This window comes from Zosterops lateralis (assembly GCF_965231275.1).
Source record: "Zosterops lateralis genome assembly, chromosome: 33".
Classification (NCBI taxonomy): Eukaryota; Metazoa; Chordata; class Aves; order Passeriformes; family Zosteropidae; genus Zosterops; species Zosterops lateralis.
Genome location: NC_139793.1, coordinates 1,610,414 through 1,629,573, shown reverse-complemented (window position 1 = coordinate 1,629,573; position 19,160 = coordinate 1,610,414). Strand labels below are relative to the sequence as shown.

General features: G+C 51.3%; 1 protein-coding gene and 1 long non-coding RNA gene across 2 annotated transcripts; both read left to right on the top strand.

The window, feature by feature from the left end:
• Positions 1-11,653: 11,653 nt before the first annotated feature.
• LOC310921177 (serine/threonine-protein kinase PAK 1-like) lies at positions 11,654-14,443 on the top strand (the record flags this gene model as incomplete). The annotated part of the gene is made up of 5 exons (XM_083881286.1): positions 11,654-11,713; positions 12,265-12,313; positions 13,084-13,196; positions 13,844-13,965; positions 14,412-14,443. Exons 1-5 carry the CDS (start codon positions 11,655-11,657, stop codon positions 14,441-14,443), a joined length of 375 nt encoding a protein of 124 aa, XP_083737412.1. The 5' UTR covers position 11,654.
• Positions 14,444-14,661: 218 nt separating this feature from the next.
• On the top strand, positions 14,662-16,268 carry LOC310921300. The gene is made up of 3 exons (XR_014592108.1): positions 14,662-14,738; positions 15,198-15,394; positions 16,208-16,268. It is a non-coding gene; the product is annotated as an uncharacterized lncRNA (long non-coding RNA).
• Positions 16,269-19,160: the final 2,892 nt, after the last annotated feature.

Genomic DNA, 19,160 nt, shown 5'->3' with positions numbered 1-19,160 from the left:
CATCCTTCTTGGTCCTCCCTTCAGTCCAACCTTGTTTGTTGTGCTTTTGGGCCTGAAAGGTGTCCTTGGTTCTCTGCAGAAAAAGGATTTGTTTTGTCTCCCTGCTCTGTGAAGAGCTGACTGGCACTGAATATGAGGCTCAGAACTGCATCCCTGGGCAGCACAGAATCTGCAAATATGAAAACTGAAGTTTCAGGCATCATTTTGCCCCTTTAAAGACTTGACAAGGCCTTTTCCTTGTTGAGTCTCTATCCTAAATATTTACTAATAATAGGTATTCAATCACAAATAAGTAACTAACAATAGTGAACAGCCAGCAGTAATGAACATTTAACCAGAGATAAATATCTAGCCATAAAAAAAATACTAAACACTGGTAATAAACATCTAACAGCAGTATTGTCTTGTACAGTTAGGTATCATGCAAAGAAGAATAAGGATTATTGTGCACAGTTCTTTAAGTACAGAGGAGAAATCATTTAAAGCATGTTTTTGTCTGCATCAGTCTCAGTCTGTGTTTTTGCAGTTGTTCCAGGAGCAGGAGCTCTCTTAGCTCTGGAATAGCCAATCCAGGTCCTTTGCCAGCAATGGTGACCATGGTGAGAGTGGTCAGCAGGACTGACTTGTAGAGGATCATTGTCCCACCACTGACACAGACCAGTCTCCAGGCTGGAATGGATGCACAGCTGTGTCCAGTCCTGGGGGTCTGGTCAGCACCAGGTAAGTCTGGAGCTTCTGCAAAGTGCAATCTAAAACCATCAGACATCTCTAGAAATCAAGTTTCCCCTTTCAAGTGAATTTCACCAAAACTATGTGGGATCTGATCTGGTCTGCCATATAGTATTTCACAGGGACTGATGTTATCCCTCTTTGCCTGGTAACTCCACAAAATCTATTTGCCAGTAATCTCCAGGAAGATCCCCTGCTCTTGTTACTCCTAATACAACTCTTTTCCTCGTGTCAGGGTTGTTTTTCCAGCAGATTTCACATGTGCTCACTACTGATTGTATCATGTCAGTCATTCCTTTTCCTATTACTCCCTTTTTCAGCTGTTTCAGGAGGTTTTCAACACCCAAATGTGTGTTTTCATGTTCTCTTTGAGCCAGCTCTGGCAGGATCAGGGGTGGGACTACAACCTGATTTGTGGTGTAACAGCCCACCCACCTTCTGTCATCTCAGCTTTGAGAAACTTGATTAGTTTGTGCTCTGCCTGGTCATATTTTGGGCTGAACCCTGACAAATTAATCTCTTTCTGTAGAATTTCTGGGAGAATACCTTTTTCTGCAATCCCTCTTGCTGCTTTATCAGCAAAGCAGTTTCCCATTTCTGGAGTGGTTTTCCCTTTTTGGTGACCTCTAGAAGGCATGAAAGCTACTTCTGTGTGGTTTTTAATGCTCTCTGAGAGGGCAAGTACCTGTTCAGCATGTTTGATTTGATTGCCTTGAGCGTTCAGAAGTCCTTTCTCTTTCCAGATGGCTCCATGGGCGTGGACAACACTAAATGTATATTTAGAGTCAGTCCAGATATTTATATTTCCCTTTTTCCCTTCCTTCAGGTCCAGGGCTCTGGTTGGTGCAATCAGTTCAGCTTTCTGTGCTGACACATCTGCTGGCAGAGCCTTTGCCTCCATCACCTTATCCTGCCTGGTTACTGCATAACCCCTCATCCTTTGGCTGTTTTTCATAAAGCTGCTCTCACCTGTAAAAGGCTCCCAATCTGGATTTTCCAGGGGCACATCTCTCAGGTCCCATCGACTGGAACAGACTTCTCCAATTGTCTGTAAACAGTTATGTTTAGGCTCCTTGTCAATGAAGGTGGAGGACAAAACCATGGCAGGGCCAACAACAGAAGTTGTTTTCAGGGTAACATCATCCTGCTCTAATAACAGGGCTTGATGTTTAAGCATCGGGTTCCCAGGTAGCCAGTGCCCCCCTTTTGTTCCAGTGCAGCTGGAACAGGGCATGGGGTACAGACACTGCAGTATGTCGCCCAGGGAGGAGTTTTTGGGCTTCCTGCATCAGGAGGAGTGTGGCTGCCACAGCCCTCAGGCATCCTGGGCAGCCCTGGGGAACATTGTCTGTCTGTCTGGAAAAGTGGCCCCAGCCCTCCGTGGATTCCCGAGGCTGTGCTGGTGCCCCCAGAGCCAGATTCCGTCTGTGGGGTGTGAAAAGTTCCAAAGGCTCAGTTAAGTCTGGCAGTGCCAGGGCTGGGGCTGGCCCTAGACAGTGTTTCAGCTGTTGAAATGCTGCTCTGGTGTTCTCAGCCCACAGGATAATTCTTTTCTCGGCTGCTTTTCCTGCCCCATGTCGGGGTTTTTCCAGCAGTCCATAATCAGCCCTCCACAAAGGACACCACCCCACCATTCCCAGGAAAGCTGCCTCTCTCTCACAGTGTGGGGCTCTGGGAGTCCACAGGTGTCTTCTTTCCGTTCTTTGCTCAGCTGCCCGTGGCCACGGGAGATCTCCAGGCCCCAGTAAACTCCTGCTTCCTTGGCCATCTCTGGTTTGTCTTTGGAAACTTTGGACTCACTCCCTCCCAAAAAGTGTAATAAACTCAGGGTAAGTCGTGTGCAACCATCTCTAGTTTTGGCTGCACTCAGGATGTCATCTGCATATTGAAGAATAATTCCTTCTGGTTCTTGTTTTTTCCAGTCTTTTAATTCCTTTATTAGCTGGTTTCCAAATATTGTGGGGCTGTTCTTGTAATCTTATGATAAAACTGTCCATGTGAGCTGAGTTTTCCTCCCTGTCTCAGGATTTTCCCACTCCAAAGCAAAGAGCTCCTGGCTGTTTTCATGCCCAGGAATGCAGAAAAAGGCAATTACAACAGTAAACCCCCCTAATTCGTCTGTCAGTGTGGTCAGAAGGGTGTAGGGATTGGCCACTATTGGGTTTATGTCCTCGGTGTTTTGTTAATTGCTCTTCAATCTTGTACTAATGGATAACTCTCCCCATCTGCTTTCTAAATGGCTAAAATTGAGCTGTTGGATTTGGGCTCCCATTGTACTAACAGACCGTGCTGCAGGAATGTTTGAGTTGCAGGTGCCAATCCCTTCCAGTTCTCTGATTTCCAAGGGAATTGTTTTTGCCTTCCCTTTGCTGTGGCTCCTGGTTTGAGTGCAATCCTCACTGGTTCTGCTGCCTTGGATCTTCCTGGGACACCCCTGGCCCCCACTATTGGATTGGCCACATTTTCCACTGGGGCAGGGATTGCATCCAATTTTTCCTGTATAAAACGTGCAGCGACTTGGGGAAATTTAGATTCAGGAATTCCTTGTGGACCCTTCCCCTTTTTAAATTTAATTTCTGCTTCCAATTTCTGCAGCAAGTCTCTCCCCAGCAGCGGTTCAGGGGAGTTGGGCATAAAAAGGATGGATGTGGGATGGGTGGGGTTAAAGCAGTTCCTGTGCTTAGGAAAGGGAGCTCCAAGGGTCCCCGGTGTCCCCACTCCCATCCAAAGGTGGGAAAACCCAGAATGGTTGGGAATGGGGGTCCCGGGTGTCCCCGGTGCTGAGGAAAGGAGGGGCCCAGGGGGTCCCGGGCAAGGCAGGAATAGGGGCCCAGGGGGTCTGTGGGCCAAGGCCAAGGGGGCTCTGGGGGCAGAGAGAGGCGGGATGTCCGGGAAAGGGGCGCAGGGCTGTCGGTGCCGGGTCAGGGGGTGCAGGGGGAACCCATGGCCGGGAATGGGGGTCCGGGGCTCCCGGGGCTGACGGGAACAGGGGATGCCGGGGCTGGGAGAGGAGGATCCCCGGGCAAGGGGCTGCGGGGCGGGGTCGGGGCAGGATAAGGGGGCACGGGGGGTCCCGGTGCCCGGGAATGGGGATTCCAGGGACTCCCGGGGGGCTCCTCAAAGCCCCTCCCAGGGGGGAGCAGGAGCTGGCTCAGGAGCTTTGGGGAGAGAAAAGGGTCCGAGCTCTGCACGGGGGGACATGGGGAGTTCCGGGCGCTCCGAGGGGGGGACACGAGCCCCGGGGACCCCCCTCACCTTCTCCCGCAGGGGAGGCCGAGCCCCAGCCCCGGCAGACGGAGCCAAGACGGAGCCCCCGAGCCCCAGAGAACAGTGGGACCCAGCAGGACCAGAAATGGGGAACAGGGATCAGAGTGGGACCAACTGGGATATATTGGGATTAGACTGAGAGTGACTGGGATCATACTGGTGGAAACTGGAACCTTACTGGGACAAGTGGATGTTGCTGGGGATTACCATGAGTGTGCTGAGGGTAACTGGGATATACTGGGAGTGTCTGTGACCATACTGGGAGTGACTGGGAACACACTGAGAGGGACTGGGGGTAACTGGGTCTACACTGGGGGAACTGGGATCCATGGATGCTCCATTGGACAGGAGGTCACAGCTGGAAACCACCTGCACCGTGTGGAGACCTGGGAAGGAGGAGAGAAGGGACCCATGGAGACGTGTCCCAGCCCTAGTGGAAAGCAGATAGAAATCTCCCAGGACCCCGGGCACACAGGCTTAGAGGCAGAAAAGAATGCAGGGGCTGGTTTGAAACCTTTGGGAAAACTGAGATCCATAAAGTCACACAGACATGAAGTGGGAATGTGAGTTTTAGTTTTAGGTGAGTAAAAATATGCCTTTAGTGCCTTAAGTGCCTGAAGTAAAGAAGAGACTGTATTAGTTGATAGAAAAGCCCTAAGGTCCAGTTTAAAGTTCAGCAGCATTACCTTGTACAAAGTTAACTAAGTCATTTGTTATTCCCATCACCTGCTGCTTTGACACCAGGAACCATTCTGGTTTGACCTAAGAGGTGAATCATGAAGATTGTGGTGCTTTCTTGTCCACAATGTCCTGTTAAGGCCAAGAACACTCTGTTCTTACAGCTGGGATTGTGGCTGTTCCTACACCATTTATTCCACACTGCAGGACTAAAGAAAATCTCTCCTCTTCCTTACTAAGTTGAAGCTACAGCTTAGTGCAAGTGTGTGTTAAAAGAGAATGAATGCCAGAATCCTCCTTTTCTTTTTCAGTCACTAGTGGATACCTCCCTGAAGGATACAGAACAACTCAAAAATGTTGTGCATACAATGAAGAAGAAAAAGCAAGACAAAATTCCCTCTGGATGATGAGGTAAGAAAACCTGTTTTAATCCATGCAACTGTTTCTCACACGTCTACTTAAACTGACAAGAAATTAAGGTGATTTTCTCTACACTGAGGCAGTTTTGCAATGAAGCAGCAGCGTGTCATGATGCTAAATAAGAATCTGGCCTTACCTCTAATGGTCACTGCTACAAAGTGTATCAGTGCACAGCAAGGCAGACTGGGTTATCACAGTTATTCCTCCCTTCCCGTCCCCTCCCCTCCATCAGCCTGAGTGCAAGTGGGGCATATTCTGGGCATGGCTAGAGAATTCCATGGACAAAATCCTCCCCCATCATCACCTTTACATCTGCTCATTGCTCTGGGCAGCACAAACCTACACTTCTTTTAGTGGAAACATTGAATTGCTTGCAGATCATGACATCTGCAATACTAATGTACAAATACAGAAAAATCAACTTTGGTTTAAAAATGAAATATATTTTAAATTGCTACATCCACACTGCCGGTATAGAAACACACAAATATCCAAGTTTAGAAAACTAGTTTATTGTTACAATTGTGTTATGTAAATAAATGCAATAATACCTTTCAGTTAAAAAAAACTAATTTACTAAAACCCTCTACAACCACTCACTACACACAAATATCCATGGAAATTTAACAATTTAATGTATTACATATTATTCCAACTGTACAGCCTATATACAAATACAGAAATATCAGTATCCCTCTCTAAAGGATCTTAGATCCAGTACTAAAGAAACAGAATTCTGTAACCATATAACTCAAGATATATTAAAATATTTATATCCACATTATTATACAATATACAGATGTAAAAGTATAATTTATATTTCATATGACATAAATCAAATCATATAGAAATACACACACAAAAAAATCTATCTATAAGTATACAAATACCAATGTACCAATATCAGAATCCTTACAACACCACCAACAAAACTCTACAGCCATACATCTGAACAAGTATGTCAGTATAAATACAGATGGCAGCACATCAATATACATGCATCAAGAGAACAATAGACATACATATATACCTGTACAAATACCAGTCTACATCAGGCTATATAAATAACCATCAACTTGTAACTCTCAGTCCCACTGTGACCATCTCTAACTCCAAGTCCATCCGCAGGAATTGCAGCTGCCCAAGTCCCCGGGCTCTCCCTGGGTCTCTTCCTCCCGTGCAGAGCAGCTCTCCTGGACAGGGACAGCAGATGGGACCCGTGGGGAGCAAAGGGAACACTGAGTCAGGATGGGGCCGTTTCCCTTGGCAGCAGCTGCCCTTCAGTCAGGGCAGGGCAAATGGCAGCGCCTCCCCAGGAGGGGGAGAAAGAACAAGTTTGTCCAAAGGCCAGGGCCAAAGGCCAGGCCCCCCTCAGCCCCAGGCTGCCTGAGCGGCCCTGCGGCCTCACCCGGGCTCTGGGCTGGCAGCAGCAGCTCCCTGGGCACTGCTGGAGCTGGTGGCCTTCAGCTTCTCCCTGCTGCCTCCTGTCAGTGCCCGCCTGTGCTCAAGGTCTGCAGGGCAGCTGTGGCCAAAGTGGAGCCTCTGCAATTGGTTCCAAGGGCTGGCAGAGCTGCAGGCGCGGAGCCCTGTGTGCTCCCTGCTGGCCCCTCCATCCCCTGAGCCCCAGCGTGCCCTGGGCAAAGCCCCGGCCCCCTTCAGTTTCTTCAGCCCCTCACAGTCCTCTCAGCCCACTCCATCCCTTCGGAGCCATCCCGGGGCCTTGGAGCCGCCAGCGCCCTCAGCCTGTGCCACTTCCCTGTGCCCTGAGTGCCCCCGTGGCCCTCTGCTCCCCCAGAGCCCTCAGTGCCCCCAGCAGCTCAAGGGCACCGTCCCTGCAGCGTCAGCGCCTCCTCAGCCCCCTCAGCCCCCTGTGTCTCCCTGTCCTTCAGCAGCTCCTCAGGGGACAGTGCCTGGGGCCACCGGCAGCTCCCAGCGCTCCAGGGACACCCGGGGCTGGAACTGCTGCTCCGCCCGGCCTGGCCGCCAGCTGGGACCCAGCACAGACACAGGGGACACAGGGGGCACAGGGGGAAAAACAAGAGCTGAAAAAGGCAGCCCAGGGGGGACAGAGGGAAAAATGCAGCGAGGGCCTACACAAACATCACTCCATCCACCTACACCAATTCACAGACCAGCACAGAGCCTTTGCTTTGTGATGTCAGGGCATGGTTGCCACATGCTCGTGGTGACATCACGAGGTTGCCTTGGAGCACAGGAGGCCTCAGGGCTGTCAGAGCGGCTCTTGAGTTTGCTCAGTACAGGAGTGTCCTCCTTTGCACGAGGATTTTGCCAGCAGGCAAGCGCCTACTGAAAGGAGACTTGTTTTTTTTGTTTTTCAAGCAGTTTGAAAACCTGCACAGCAGTTCCCACAATGGTTGGGCAACTTGCTGCTGCAGTTTTCACTGCTTATAAAATAGGTTATTCAACCTATTTCATGTCCAACCTAGCACGTAAGTAGAGGTTTTCCCTGGGTGTCACCTAACCTGGTTTTTGTGTCTCACTGCTCTTTCGAAACAGAAAGACCATTTGGATGCCACTTGGGTAAAGCTCCTCCTGCCAACACGTTCAGCTCCAAAGGGGGTGTCTGTGGCCAGGGCTGTGCGGGCAGCATTTGCAAGGGAACCTGCAGGGGTTGTGTTCCCCCCGTGGGACAGTCTGTGGCAGCACAGTCTGTCATTTCCTCCCTTTGCTGGGTCAGGCAGCACAACTTTGAAAATGGGGGCTGGGAGACCTTCTGAAAATGCTCTGGTTGTTTCCAGTTTCCTCAAAGAAACTGGTTCATTTTCCCTTGCCCACTGCAGGTCACCTGAGCCGGGTATTCAGAGGGGCCGATCCGGAGGTGAGTGAGAAAGGAACATTTGATGTTCCTGGTGTTTAGGAATTGTGCAGCAAGCTGTGAGCTTGGCCTGGGGCAGTAGAGAGTAGAGGGCCAGCTGAGTAGGCTGCAAGAAAATCCATTTCCATGTCTGCAGCAGCAAGAGCAAAGGCATCACTGGCTATTTCCTCATTTTCCATTGCAGAGTTTGAAAAGAACTAAAAGCCCAGTTTTGCAGAGAGAATGTTGCCTGGCCAGAGTAGCCAGGGGGGATTGTCTAATTCAGAGCAATTTGCAGTCCAGTTGAATCAGCCCATTTGAATTTAGTCTGAGGGACTTAGAATCCCATTGCTCTCAAAGATGATGATTTGTGCTTAGTAGAGCTGGCTCTAGAGCTGACCAGAAAGAAGGTTATAAATGAGAGGTAATGGCCTGTGTCTCACACTCCTGTCTGTCCACAGAGCACAGAACCAAGAGAAGATTCTCCTCTGGCTCCCTGTGCTCCTGGAGAAGAGGCCAGAGAGGAGCCCAGTGACCACCAGGCTCCAGCTGTGGTCACACCACAGCCACAGCTTTCCCAGACAGTAAGTGCCAGTTCTGGAGGGTGCTGTCTTTAGTGCAGGGCAGAGCTGCAAGTTTCTGAGCAGCCAGCTCTTGCTGTTGGTGGCTGAGGATGCTGAGTGCTGGAGTCCTGCCAGGACTCAGCCATTCCCCTCAGCCAGTGACCCCTGGAAAATGGGCTTTGAGCTGTCCTGTTTAGGCCCCAGCTTGCTGGGATTCTGACAGGGGCAGCATCTCACAGTCACTTGCTCTGTATTTGTGTCTACAGAACATGGAGACAGAGGCACAAGAAGAGCTCTCTCTATTTCCTAGAGGCACCGTGGTAGTGAAGAAGAGGAACACCAAAGAGATCAGAAGACTTCACTACCACTGGAATATCTATCGTCTCAGGCGCCATTTAAAAAACCAGGTGAGTGGAGGAGTGGCAGCCACTCCACTCATGAAAGTGTCTCCTTCTTCTTGTTCTTCTCAGAACATTGGGGAGGAGCTTCAGGTAGAGCTGCAGGAAACCCAGGCAAGGATCAGGACAACAGACAAGAGGCTGGAGGAAGAAATGACTGGCAGCGAGGAGACTCGAGATTCCTGCGAGGACCAGAAACTGTCCCAGGAAGAAGCACTACCAGTTGGACACTTTCTGAAGATGGGGGAGGAGAAGAGGACTCCATGGGAGGAGGTAGAACATCTGAACAAGGAGCTGCAAGTGTGTCTGCAGCCCTTGGAGGGGGAAAAGAGTTCTTTCAGAGAAATGGAATGGTCATTTTGGCAGTCATCCTTCAGAAAATCCATGCAAATGGATTTTGGAGGAAATGGAAAATGAATCTGGCCATGAACTTGAGTAAAACCAGCCTTTGGGTTTCACCCATCCAGTTAGAGAAGTGAACATCAGAAAAACCCCATGGCAGAGCCCTGCATGTGGCTGACAGCACCTCCCTAAGGGCTTGCATTTGAAATGGGATCTGGGGCTAATCTCTGCCAGCCACTTTTCTGACACAAACTCCTTTGTTGTCTCATATCTCCACAGGCTCTTCTGTTGAACCTGCAGCAGCAGCAGCAGCAGCAGCAGCAGCAGTGTCACCTAAAGGAGCCTTTGCTGCCCCAGCTCAGAAGTGGAACCCGGGCAGTTGGTTCATCTCCAGCAGTGACACAGCTGCTGCTCAGCAACAGGAGGTGGAGGATGACTCCCTGGAGCTCCTGAGTACGTCTGGTGTCTTTCTTCTCTGAGGGACAGTGCACTGTGTGCACGTGTCAGCACAGCTGCACCAAATGATCCTCCTCACTGGGGTGTCCCAGGGGCATTTAGGGCTCCCCACAGGAAATGCTGTGCTCCAAGGCAGCAAGAGAGTGCTCTGGGTGTTCCTGCTGCCTCTGAGGGCAGCTTGGACGTGCTGGGCTTTGCCTGAGCTTCCCTGTCTGCTGAAGGCAGAAGCAGGGCTTGTTCTTGCATCAGCAGAAGGCTGTGACCTAGGAAATGATGTGGGCAAGTCCTGTGTGCTGGTGGCCAAACTGGATAGAATGGTTAGCTTCCTAAATTCTCCTTAGACTCCTGACTTCTCATCCATCCCCAGACCAAAAAACTTCAAAGATTGATTGATTTAGGCTCTTGGTTGTGGTTTTGGTTTTAGTTTGGGGTTTTTCTGGAGTTTTTTGGGTAGAGTGTTTTCTCCATCCTGTAGGAACTCTTCTGCCCCATGTGTCTTATCAATGTCATTTTTATGACTGTTCTTATTATCACTACTACATCTACAGGTATTTTATGAGATTGTATGTTTGTCTGTGAGAACTCCTTTGAAAGAACATCAGGTGACACAGAAACAGAGAGCCAGATGTGTTCTTTTTGTGCCCCCATTGAAAGGAAAGATAATTTTATCACAATCTGTATTTAATATCCTCATTTTGTTGTTAGAAAGATGTGTCCAAGAAACACATCCCTGGGGCTTGATCAGATCAAAGTGCACTGTAGGCATTTCTCAGGAGCAAGCCTCCGGCCCCTCTGCTGTATATTCCTCAGATCCATGGCACTTTTCCATCCCTGATTCCCAGTCATTCCCATGACTGTTAGAATGCTGCCCATTGACCCAAGCCCTGCTCAGATCAGTCTCGAGGAACACACATCAAGTCCTCTGTGATTCTGCAGCACAAGTCATTGAATCTGCTTCTTGCCCAGAAGAGCTGCCAGTGCTGTGCTCTCAGATAAGACCTGGGGGGGGCTGAGAACAGAGCCCAGGTGACTCTGTGTCTCCCATCAGCTGTTGGCACAAAAAGGGCATTGATGTGCACCTGGGTGTGTCTGAGCTCAGAGCCAATCCTGCTGTGTCCTGAATGGGGTCCCCGGCTTGGAAGGGGCTGGGTGTGGCCGTGCCTTCTTGCCATGGCTTGTCAGGGCTGGTGCTGGGGCTTTGGGAGCTTTGTTGTGGTGGCTGCCCTGGCCCTGAGGGCCGGTGTGAATGCAGAGGCTGGAGCCTTGCTGAGCTGGGAGAGTCCCGCTGCCGCCCGGCCGCTGCAGCGCGGAGCTGCCCCGAGGCAGCAGCCCCTGCTCTGGGCCGGCTCCTGCATGGCCTGGGCTGGGCTCAGCCAGGGGCAGCATCTCCTCTGGGCAGCTGTCCGTGTCCCGCCGGCCCCTGAGGAGGGAGCACTGCTGTCCTTGCTGCCCTTGCCCGCTGTGGGAAGATGGGCACGTGTGCGGGGCATAGAGGGCCAGTGCAATGGCAGGGACTGATCCCTGCTCTCAGGGGGAGGAGGAGCACTGTGCTTCTCCACCTGGGCCACGGCCAAGGGCGTCTTCCAGCTCAGCCTGCTCATCACGGCTCAGGCTCCTGCTGCTGCTGGAGGCCCCCTTGGCATTGCTTACAGCATCAGCTGCTTTGCTGTACAAAGGGAAAGGCATTCTCTTGGCCAACTGCGTCAAGGTGGAGAAGGTGCCCTCCACTCCTGGGAATGCATCTCCCTCTGCTTTGTTTTCTGTCAAGAGATCTCTTCAAAGGCCCGTGGAAAATCAGGCTCTGTGCTGGCCTGCTTGTACTGCAGAGCTGCCTGTCTTGTTTGGGTTGTTGGTGTTACCCAGCTGAGCACAAAGGACTCAGAAGCCCAGAGTGTACAGCCCCAGTGGGGCTGCCTTTTGTATCTCTTGGATGGTGGGATCTCTGCTTTCAAGTGAGCATCTTGCACTTTGTTTCCCGCAGGGAAAATGGTGAACATGGAAAATCCCCGCAGGAAATACATTGAACTGGAAAATGTCGGCAGAGGGTGAGTCCAACCACAGTTGCTTCTTCACAGTCATGGGGCAGGTGATTTGCTGCTGGAATATCTACCAAGTGTGAAGTCAGGCAAACTGCAAACATATTCAGACACTGGGTTAGTCTGCCCCATGTCTCAGTACCAGCCAGAATTTGTAAGTGTGGTCAGGAGGCATTGTCAAAGACACTTGTATTTCATTGCCAGAAACAGCAACCTACCCCCAAGCACAGCAGTGAAATAACAGTTCTCAGGAATATTCCTTCCCAAGTGTTTGCTGAAGGAAATAGTCTGTGCTCAGGATAAAAACTGCCCAGTTTAGAAACTGAAACTCAAGATGAAAGAATCACCTGGCCTTTTGAGCTGAGGCACTAAAGCCCAGTGCTTCAGGAACAGGCCCAGTGCCCATGCACTGGAGAGGAAAATGCATCATCTCCCTTCTGGCAGAGCCCTCCTGCATGCTGCAGGTTTGAGGCATTTCCAGCAGACATCTCCTGTCTGGGCTGGCTTTCACTCCAAGATCTAAATGGCTTCTCCTTTCTTTGCTGCTCTTTTGTTTCTAGGAGTTTTGGAGTTGTTTGCAGAGCAGTCGACACTGCCACAGGAGGAGAGGTAAATGTCACCAGCCTCTGCAGATCCTGCTGCTCTCCAGGGCTTTCCTCTCTTGTGTCAGCTGGGGCTGGAGCTGTGCCTAGAGCTGTGCTGCAAAGGCACAAGAAGCACAGACTGGTGCCAGCCTGCCAAGTGCATTTGGGACAGTCTCTGTCCTGCTCAGCTGCCAGGAGGAAGGCAAGGAGGGCAGCAGTTCCTTTCAGAGAAGGACGCTCTCCCTGGCTCTCAGTTGCTCCAACAAAGGTGGTGCCTTAGAGCATCTCACTGCTCTCTGGGCCGACGGCTTCAGAGTGCTGAATTCTCATTTCTGGCTGCCAGCAAATACATCTGAATGTTCCTGGCAGTTCCTTAGCCACCTGCAGTGCTGCACGTGGGAAGTGCACGTAGGGAGAGAGCTGCAAAGCGTCCCTAAAAGCCCCAAGCCCTGCCTATGGCCTGACATGTATCTGCAGAGTACCAAGGCACACATTGCTTCTTTTGAAGTGCTGACAGAGAAACAGAGAGTGTGGTCAGACCTTTGGGGGTGATAGTTGAGACACCATTGTTAACAAGTGGATGAGGCAAAACATCAGTGGCCATGTGTCCTGTAAGTGGCCCCCAAAGGAGCAGAGAAATGCACTGTTGAAATGCCAGTTCCTAACAACTCCTTTGTCTATACACAAGGCACTTTGGCACGGCTCACCTGTGTCACTGCAAAATCACTCACCCCAGGTGTGTTGTGGTATCCTGCCACCAACTTCTAAAGTTACTGATTTTCAATGTCATTCTAGGTGGCCATCAAAAAAATCAACCTTCAAGGAGTGAGCGACATGCAAGATATTGTTAGTGAAATCACAGTCATGAAGAGGAATAGGAGCCCCCATGTAGTGAATTATTTAGACAGGTGAGTGATCATGGTCTCATCCTGAGAAGGTTTGTTTATGTACTAAAAGCATGGGAGGTTAAAAACCCACTTTGGACACTGGCAGAAAAGAGAGCTGGTCATTATTGGTTAATTATTATTTCTCAGCTCATCTCCAATGGAAGGAAAGAGAGCGTATTTTGTCTGCATGAGTCTTGCCTGGCTTTCAAACACATAGTTGAAAAAGTGTATCAACCCTACCATAGTAAGTCAGTACCCTGAAAGTTCACTGCCTCCATGTTGTCTCCGGATTGATCTTTGAAGATTTCTGCAAGGCCGATGAAAGATCCTAGAGAGGATTTCCCTTTGGATTGTTGCCCCTCTTTTCCATGGCTGTCCATGCCAAGAACACTAGGGGCTTATTTGCAGAAATAATACCATGTGTGACAGGCTTTTAATCTTGGCTGTTACTAAACTGCACTTTTTGCCTGCTGGCCATCAGAGACATCTCCTTTTTCACAGATGTGCTGTTCTCCTTGAATGTGCACAGACTGCAAACAATGCACGGCCTGGAGGGAATGTCTATTCCTTTCATTCTGTCCTTGTCACAAAGGGATCCAGAAACAAGAATCAAGCAAAGAAACCAACACATGCATGTTCACCTGCATCGCCTTGTTTCCTTCTTTCAGCTACCTTGTGCATGAGGAACTCTGGCTGGTGATGGAGTTCATGGATGGAGGCACTCTGTTCGACGCTGTCAAGGCGTTCGAGATGACAGAAGACGAGATCGCTGTCGTCTGTCGGGAGGTCAGTCAGGGATCCCAGCTGTGCTTCCCAGGGCTGGGGCAGGACTGTCTGGGAAAGGGGCTCAGAACAGGAGCAATTCCATGTGCCAGGTTTTGTTTCTGTGTCACTGGAATGCTCTGGGCAAGCAAGAGCATCCCACGTGAACTGCCTGCCAGTGCCCCTGCACTCACTGCACTCTGTTCTTGTCCTCTTCTCTTCTGCTGTTGCATTCTCCCTCTGGCTCTTGTATTTGCCGTTCTCCATTTTGCCTCTCTAAACTTTGGCCTGCACTGCATTCCTTGCCTGTAAAAGCAAAGGTGGTGGTGGCAGCATTGAAAGGAACAGCAAAGGAAAAAGAGAGACTCATTTCTCTCAGTGCTCAGCTGAAAAGGCTAGCAGTGCAGCCAAAATGCTCTTGACTTCTGAGCACCTCCACTGCAGCAGCATCATCCTGGCTGGTTTGCAGGGCAGAGTCTACACCAGCAGTTGCTGCTGCAATTTGAAAAGCTGACCTGCCTTTCTTTAGAAGAGTGCTGCTCTGCTGGTGTTGGAGCAGCAAGCTCTTCCTCTCAATGGCACTGTTCTCTGCCATTCCTCCCCATTCCCCTGGAGAGGGAATCTTGGAGAGCTGTTTCCTTTCTTGTGTGATGAAATCCCATCCCTGATTTTTGCCCTCCTGTTTCTGGTTTCTCTCTCAGTGCCTCCAAGGACTGAATTACCTCCACTCCCACCACGTGATGCACCGAGACTTGAAGAGCCCCAACATCCTCCTCAGAACCGATGGCTCTGTCAAGCTGGGTCAGTATATTCTTGGTCAGGTGCAGCATTCCAGGGATAGAGCGGGGGTGTGGGGCTGCTTTGGAGTGACTGCCAGCTCCCCAAAAATGGTGCTGGTGGCAGTGCAGGGAGCCCTGCTGTGAGCTGACCACACAGTTGCAACGTGCACAGACCTATGGCAGGGAACAAGCAGTCCAGAGTGGCATTGCTCTGTGTGTGTCCCTTCCAGAGAGAGGGAGCTACAAGTCTAAAGCTTCAGGGCAACAAAAGCCACTGCTGGAGGCAGTGTAAAAAAGGTGGGTTTTTTGAAGTAGCCAATGCCAAATTTCCTTGGCTAAAGTCCTGAGGAAACAGAGCAGGGATGGTTGTTCAGGAGATTCAACAGCACATTCTCAAACTTCTACTGGGCAATTTTTTTGCTTGCTTTCCTAATTGCACGGGATTCAAATCAAAACAATTGTTTGCTTTCTTTCTCCCCAGCTGATTTTGGCTTCTCTGCTCTACTCACCCCTGAGCAGAGTAGACGGAACTCAGTGGTCGGGACTGCTTGGTGGAGAGCACCTGAGGTGGTGAAAGGTCACCCATATGGCCCAGGAGTGGACATTTGGGCGTTTGGGATTGTGGCCATAGAAATGCTGGAAGGACGAGCTCCGTACTGGAATGAAAGTCCTCGCTCGGTAAGGTGTAAATACTCTCTGATCCCGCTGTCTTTCTCCCCCAGCCCACCTTCTGTGTGCCATTGGACAAAATCCCATTGCCATCTGCTGGAACTACTTCCACCACGGTCCCTTTCTGAAAATGTCCCTGCAGCACATCAGCATCTGCTGGAGTTTTGGTTGCATCACTGGGGCAACTCAAGCCTTACCCCAGGCAAACAATCTCCCTTCTCAGGCAACATTTGGCTTGGGCTTAGAAGTCGTTCCAGCTCTTTTGGCCACGTAGATGGCCCCACTAACAGGAAACAACCATCTTAGAGCTGCTGTTCTCTTTCCTGAAATGAAGGGAAGAAACACAAACCCAACCAAGTTTCTAAAAGAGTGGTTTGGAGACAAAGAACCAAGCAAAAAGCTTGATGGCTTTTGTTTGATGGCAGCTGTGCTTTAGGGACCAATAAGCACTGCAGAGATGCTTTGCATGTAATAATCATTGGAAATAGTAGAGTGAGTTAGTAGAGTGAGTTAGTCCCTCTTCCAAATAGCCTGCCAAGCTGGTCAGGTGAATCCTCAGAGAAGCAAAGGTGCTTTTGCTGATGTAGTTTCCACTAACAAGGTCAGTCAATGAAATCAGCTGCCAAGGCAAGATCTGCTGCATGTTGGAAAAGCTGTGGCTGCCTCGGGCTTTGGGTTTTTGCTGGTCCAGGAAAGTCATCTCTGCCTCTGTGCCATGGCAGAAACTGCCACTGCAGAGTGCAGCTTGAACAATGGGATCTGGGAGAGCAGTTCCAGAGGTGAAAGAAGCAGCTGAGAGACTGGTGTTTCCTTTTTCTCCAGGCTCAGGTCCTGATAGCCACCAAAGGGACCCCAGAGCTGCAGCAGCCCAAGCTCCTCTCCCCTTTGCTGCGGGACTTCCTGAGCTGCTGCCTGCAGACAGACGAGGCGCGGCGCTGGTCTGCCCAGGAGCTGCTGCAGGTAAAATGCCAAGGGGCTGCAGGGAAACAGTGTCCCAGGGATGGGCTCCTCCTCCACTCAAGTGCAAGGCATCAGATGAGCCCCCTCCTCCTCACCTCCACTCTTGGTGCTGTTCAAATGAAAACAGCCAGGAGTCCTAGACTGGGCTGGGCTGGCAGGGACCTGGAAAGCTCATCTGGTCCAAGTGCCCTGCAGTGAGCAGGGGCATCTTGAAAGAGATCAGGATGCTCAGACCTGAAGTATTTCCAGGGCTGAGGCACTTAGCAGCTCTTGCAGCAAACTCTGCCTCTGCTGCCTCACTGTTGGTCCTTAGACCTACTCTGACTCAATACCATTTTCATTTAAAAAATATTCCCCTGTGTTTGAGGCTCTTAGCTTGGAAAGTATTGGCTTATTGTTGTTTTTTTTTTTCCTTTGCACAGCATCCATTTGTAACTCTGGCCAAGCCAACATCCAGCCTGGTGCCACTTATAATGACGGTGAAGAAGTGGAAGGAGGAGAGACAGATGAGACAACATCATTAGAACTCTTTGTTCCATCACCAGCTCAGAGAAAAAAATTAGAGTAGGATTCTAGTTAGGATTCTAGGAAAGACTATACTGTAGTAGGATAGAAGATAAGAAGTTAAGATTGTAGCGTAGGATAGAAGCCTATGATATTAGCATCGATTGTAAACAAATAAATTTGTGAAATCTCAACTCCTTTCAAAGATTCCCCTCCTTCTGAGCCTCTGAGAAAGCTCAACATTTCCTTCTGAACTTGGAGGTGGAAAATGACATTGAGGGCTTCTTTGGTACGGTTGGAAAGTGGGGAAGGCTCTTCTTCAGACATCCTCTCCAGACCACAGTGCCTTTGGAATGGGGCCCATCCCGGTCCCTTTCCCGGGTCCTGCCCCTCCCGCCCCCGGAGCTGCCGCCGGACGCCCCCCCAAGATGCTGCCGGGGCTCGGGGGCTCCGTCTTGGCTCCGTCTGCCGGGGCTGGGGCTCGGCCTCCCCTGCGGGAGAAGGTGAGGGGGGTCCCCGGGGCTCGTGTCCCCCCTCGGAGCGCCCGGGACTCTCCTGTGTCCCCCCGTGCCAGGCTCGGCCCCTTTTCTCTCCCCACAGCTCCTGAGCCGGCTCCTGCTCCCCCCTGGGAGGGGCTTTGGGGAGCCCCCCCGGGAGCCCCTGGAATCCCCATTCCCGGGCACCGGGACCCCCCCGCAGCTCCTTCCCCGGCCCCGGGACCCCCCGCGCCCCCTTATCCTGCCCCGACCCCGCCCCGCAGCCCCTTGCCCGGGGATCCTCCTCTCCCAGCCCCGGCATCCCCTGTTCCCGTCAGCCCGGGGAGCCCCGGACCCCCATTCCCGGCCATGGGTTCCCCCTGCACCCCCTGACCCGGCACCGACAGCCCTGCGCCCCTTTCTTGGACATCCCGCCTCTCTCTGCCCCCAGAGCCCCCTTGGCCTTGGCCCACAGACCCCCTGGGCCCCTATTCCTGCCTTGCCCGGGACCCCCGGGGCCCCTCCTTTCCTTAGCACCGGGGACACCCGGGACCCCCATTCCCAACCATCCCGGGTTTTCCCACCTTTGGATGGGAGTGGGGACACCGGGGACCCTTGGAGCTCCCTTTCCTAAGCACAGGAACCGCTTTAACCCCACCCATCCCACACCTACCCACCCCCAGCCTAAACTTTTTCCCAGCCCTGGATCCCCCAAAGCCCCTTCCCTGCTCTCCCTTCCCTTCCCTTCCCCTCCCACACCCACCTTTGTGCTCCAGAGCCTCCCGACCATATCTGATGTCTTTTGGGGGCCCTTCCACACAGGTGTGTCCCAGGTAATGCTTCATCTGCCCCACCAGGATCCCTTTGTATTCCCAGCACCTCTGGGTGATCCAGTGGCACCGTGGGACACTGCAAAGCTCCTGGATCCCAGCTGGAAGGAGATGAAATCCCACCCGTCGTAGCCGTACCAGTGGGATCCATGGATTCTCCATTGGACAGGAGGTCACAGCTGGAAACCACCTGCACCCTGTGGAGACCTGGGAACGAGGAGAGAAGGGACACATGGAGTCGTGTCCCAGCCCCACAGAGCCCCTTGGAGCTCCCTGGATTCCCATTCCAGCCCCACAGATCCCTCCCATCCCCAGAGATCCCATCCCAGCCCCTCAGAGTCCCCCATTCCCTCCATCCCCTGGTTATCCCAATGTCCTGGGTCTCGTTATCCCAATATCCTGTCTCTGCCTATCCCAATATGCCAGGTCTGACTAGCCAACAAAATTTTATTGTTGACATTAAAAAAATTCATGTTAACATTAAAAAATTTAATATTTACCTTTAGTAATTCCAGCAAATCCCTTCCTGCTCGATGCAGTAATCTATGAATACCCTACTGTTTCTCAAACTTGTATTTTAATGTTTTACAAAAATAGGATTTTTCAGATGGGCCAGTTGCTTCTACTATTGTGACATAATCACCTTCTATAGGCACTAAAGCCTTGTTCAAAGCAGAATATGTTGCTCCAGTGTCAACTAAAAAATTTACCTTTTTGGCTGCTCCCCCACCTTCCCAGCTCTGGCTATCCCAATATCTCAGCTCTGGCTATCCCAGTATCCCAGCTCTGGCTATCTCAGTATCCAGCTCTGGCTATCCCATATCCAGCTCTGGCTATCCCAGTATCCAGCTCTGGCTATCCCAGTATCCAGCTCTGGCTATCCCAATATCCCAGCCCAGCTCCCGCTGCCATCCCCGGTGTCTGCGGCTCCATCCGGCCCCACTCGCTGTCCCAGCGCTCGCAGGGGGTCCCGTCCCCGTCCCCACAATCCAGGACTGGGGGACC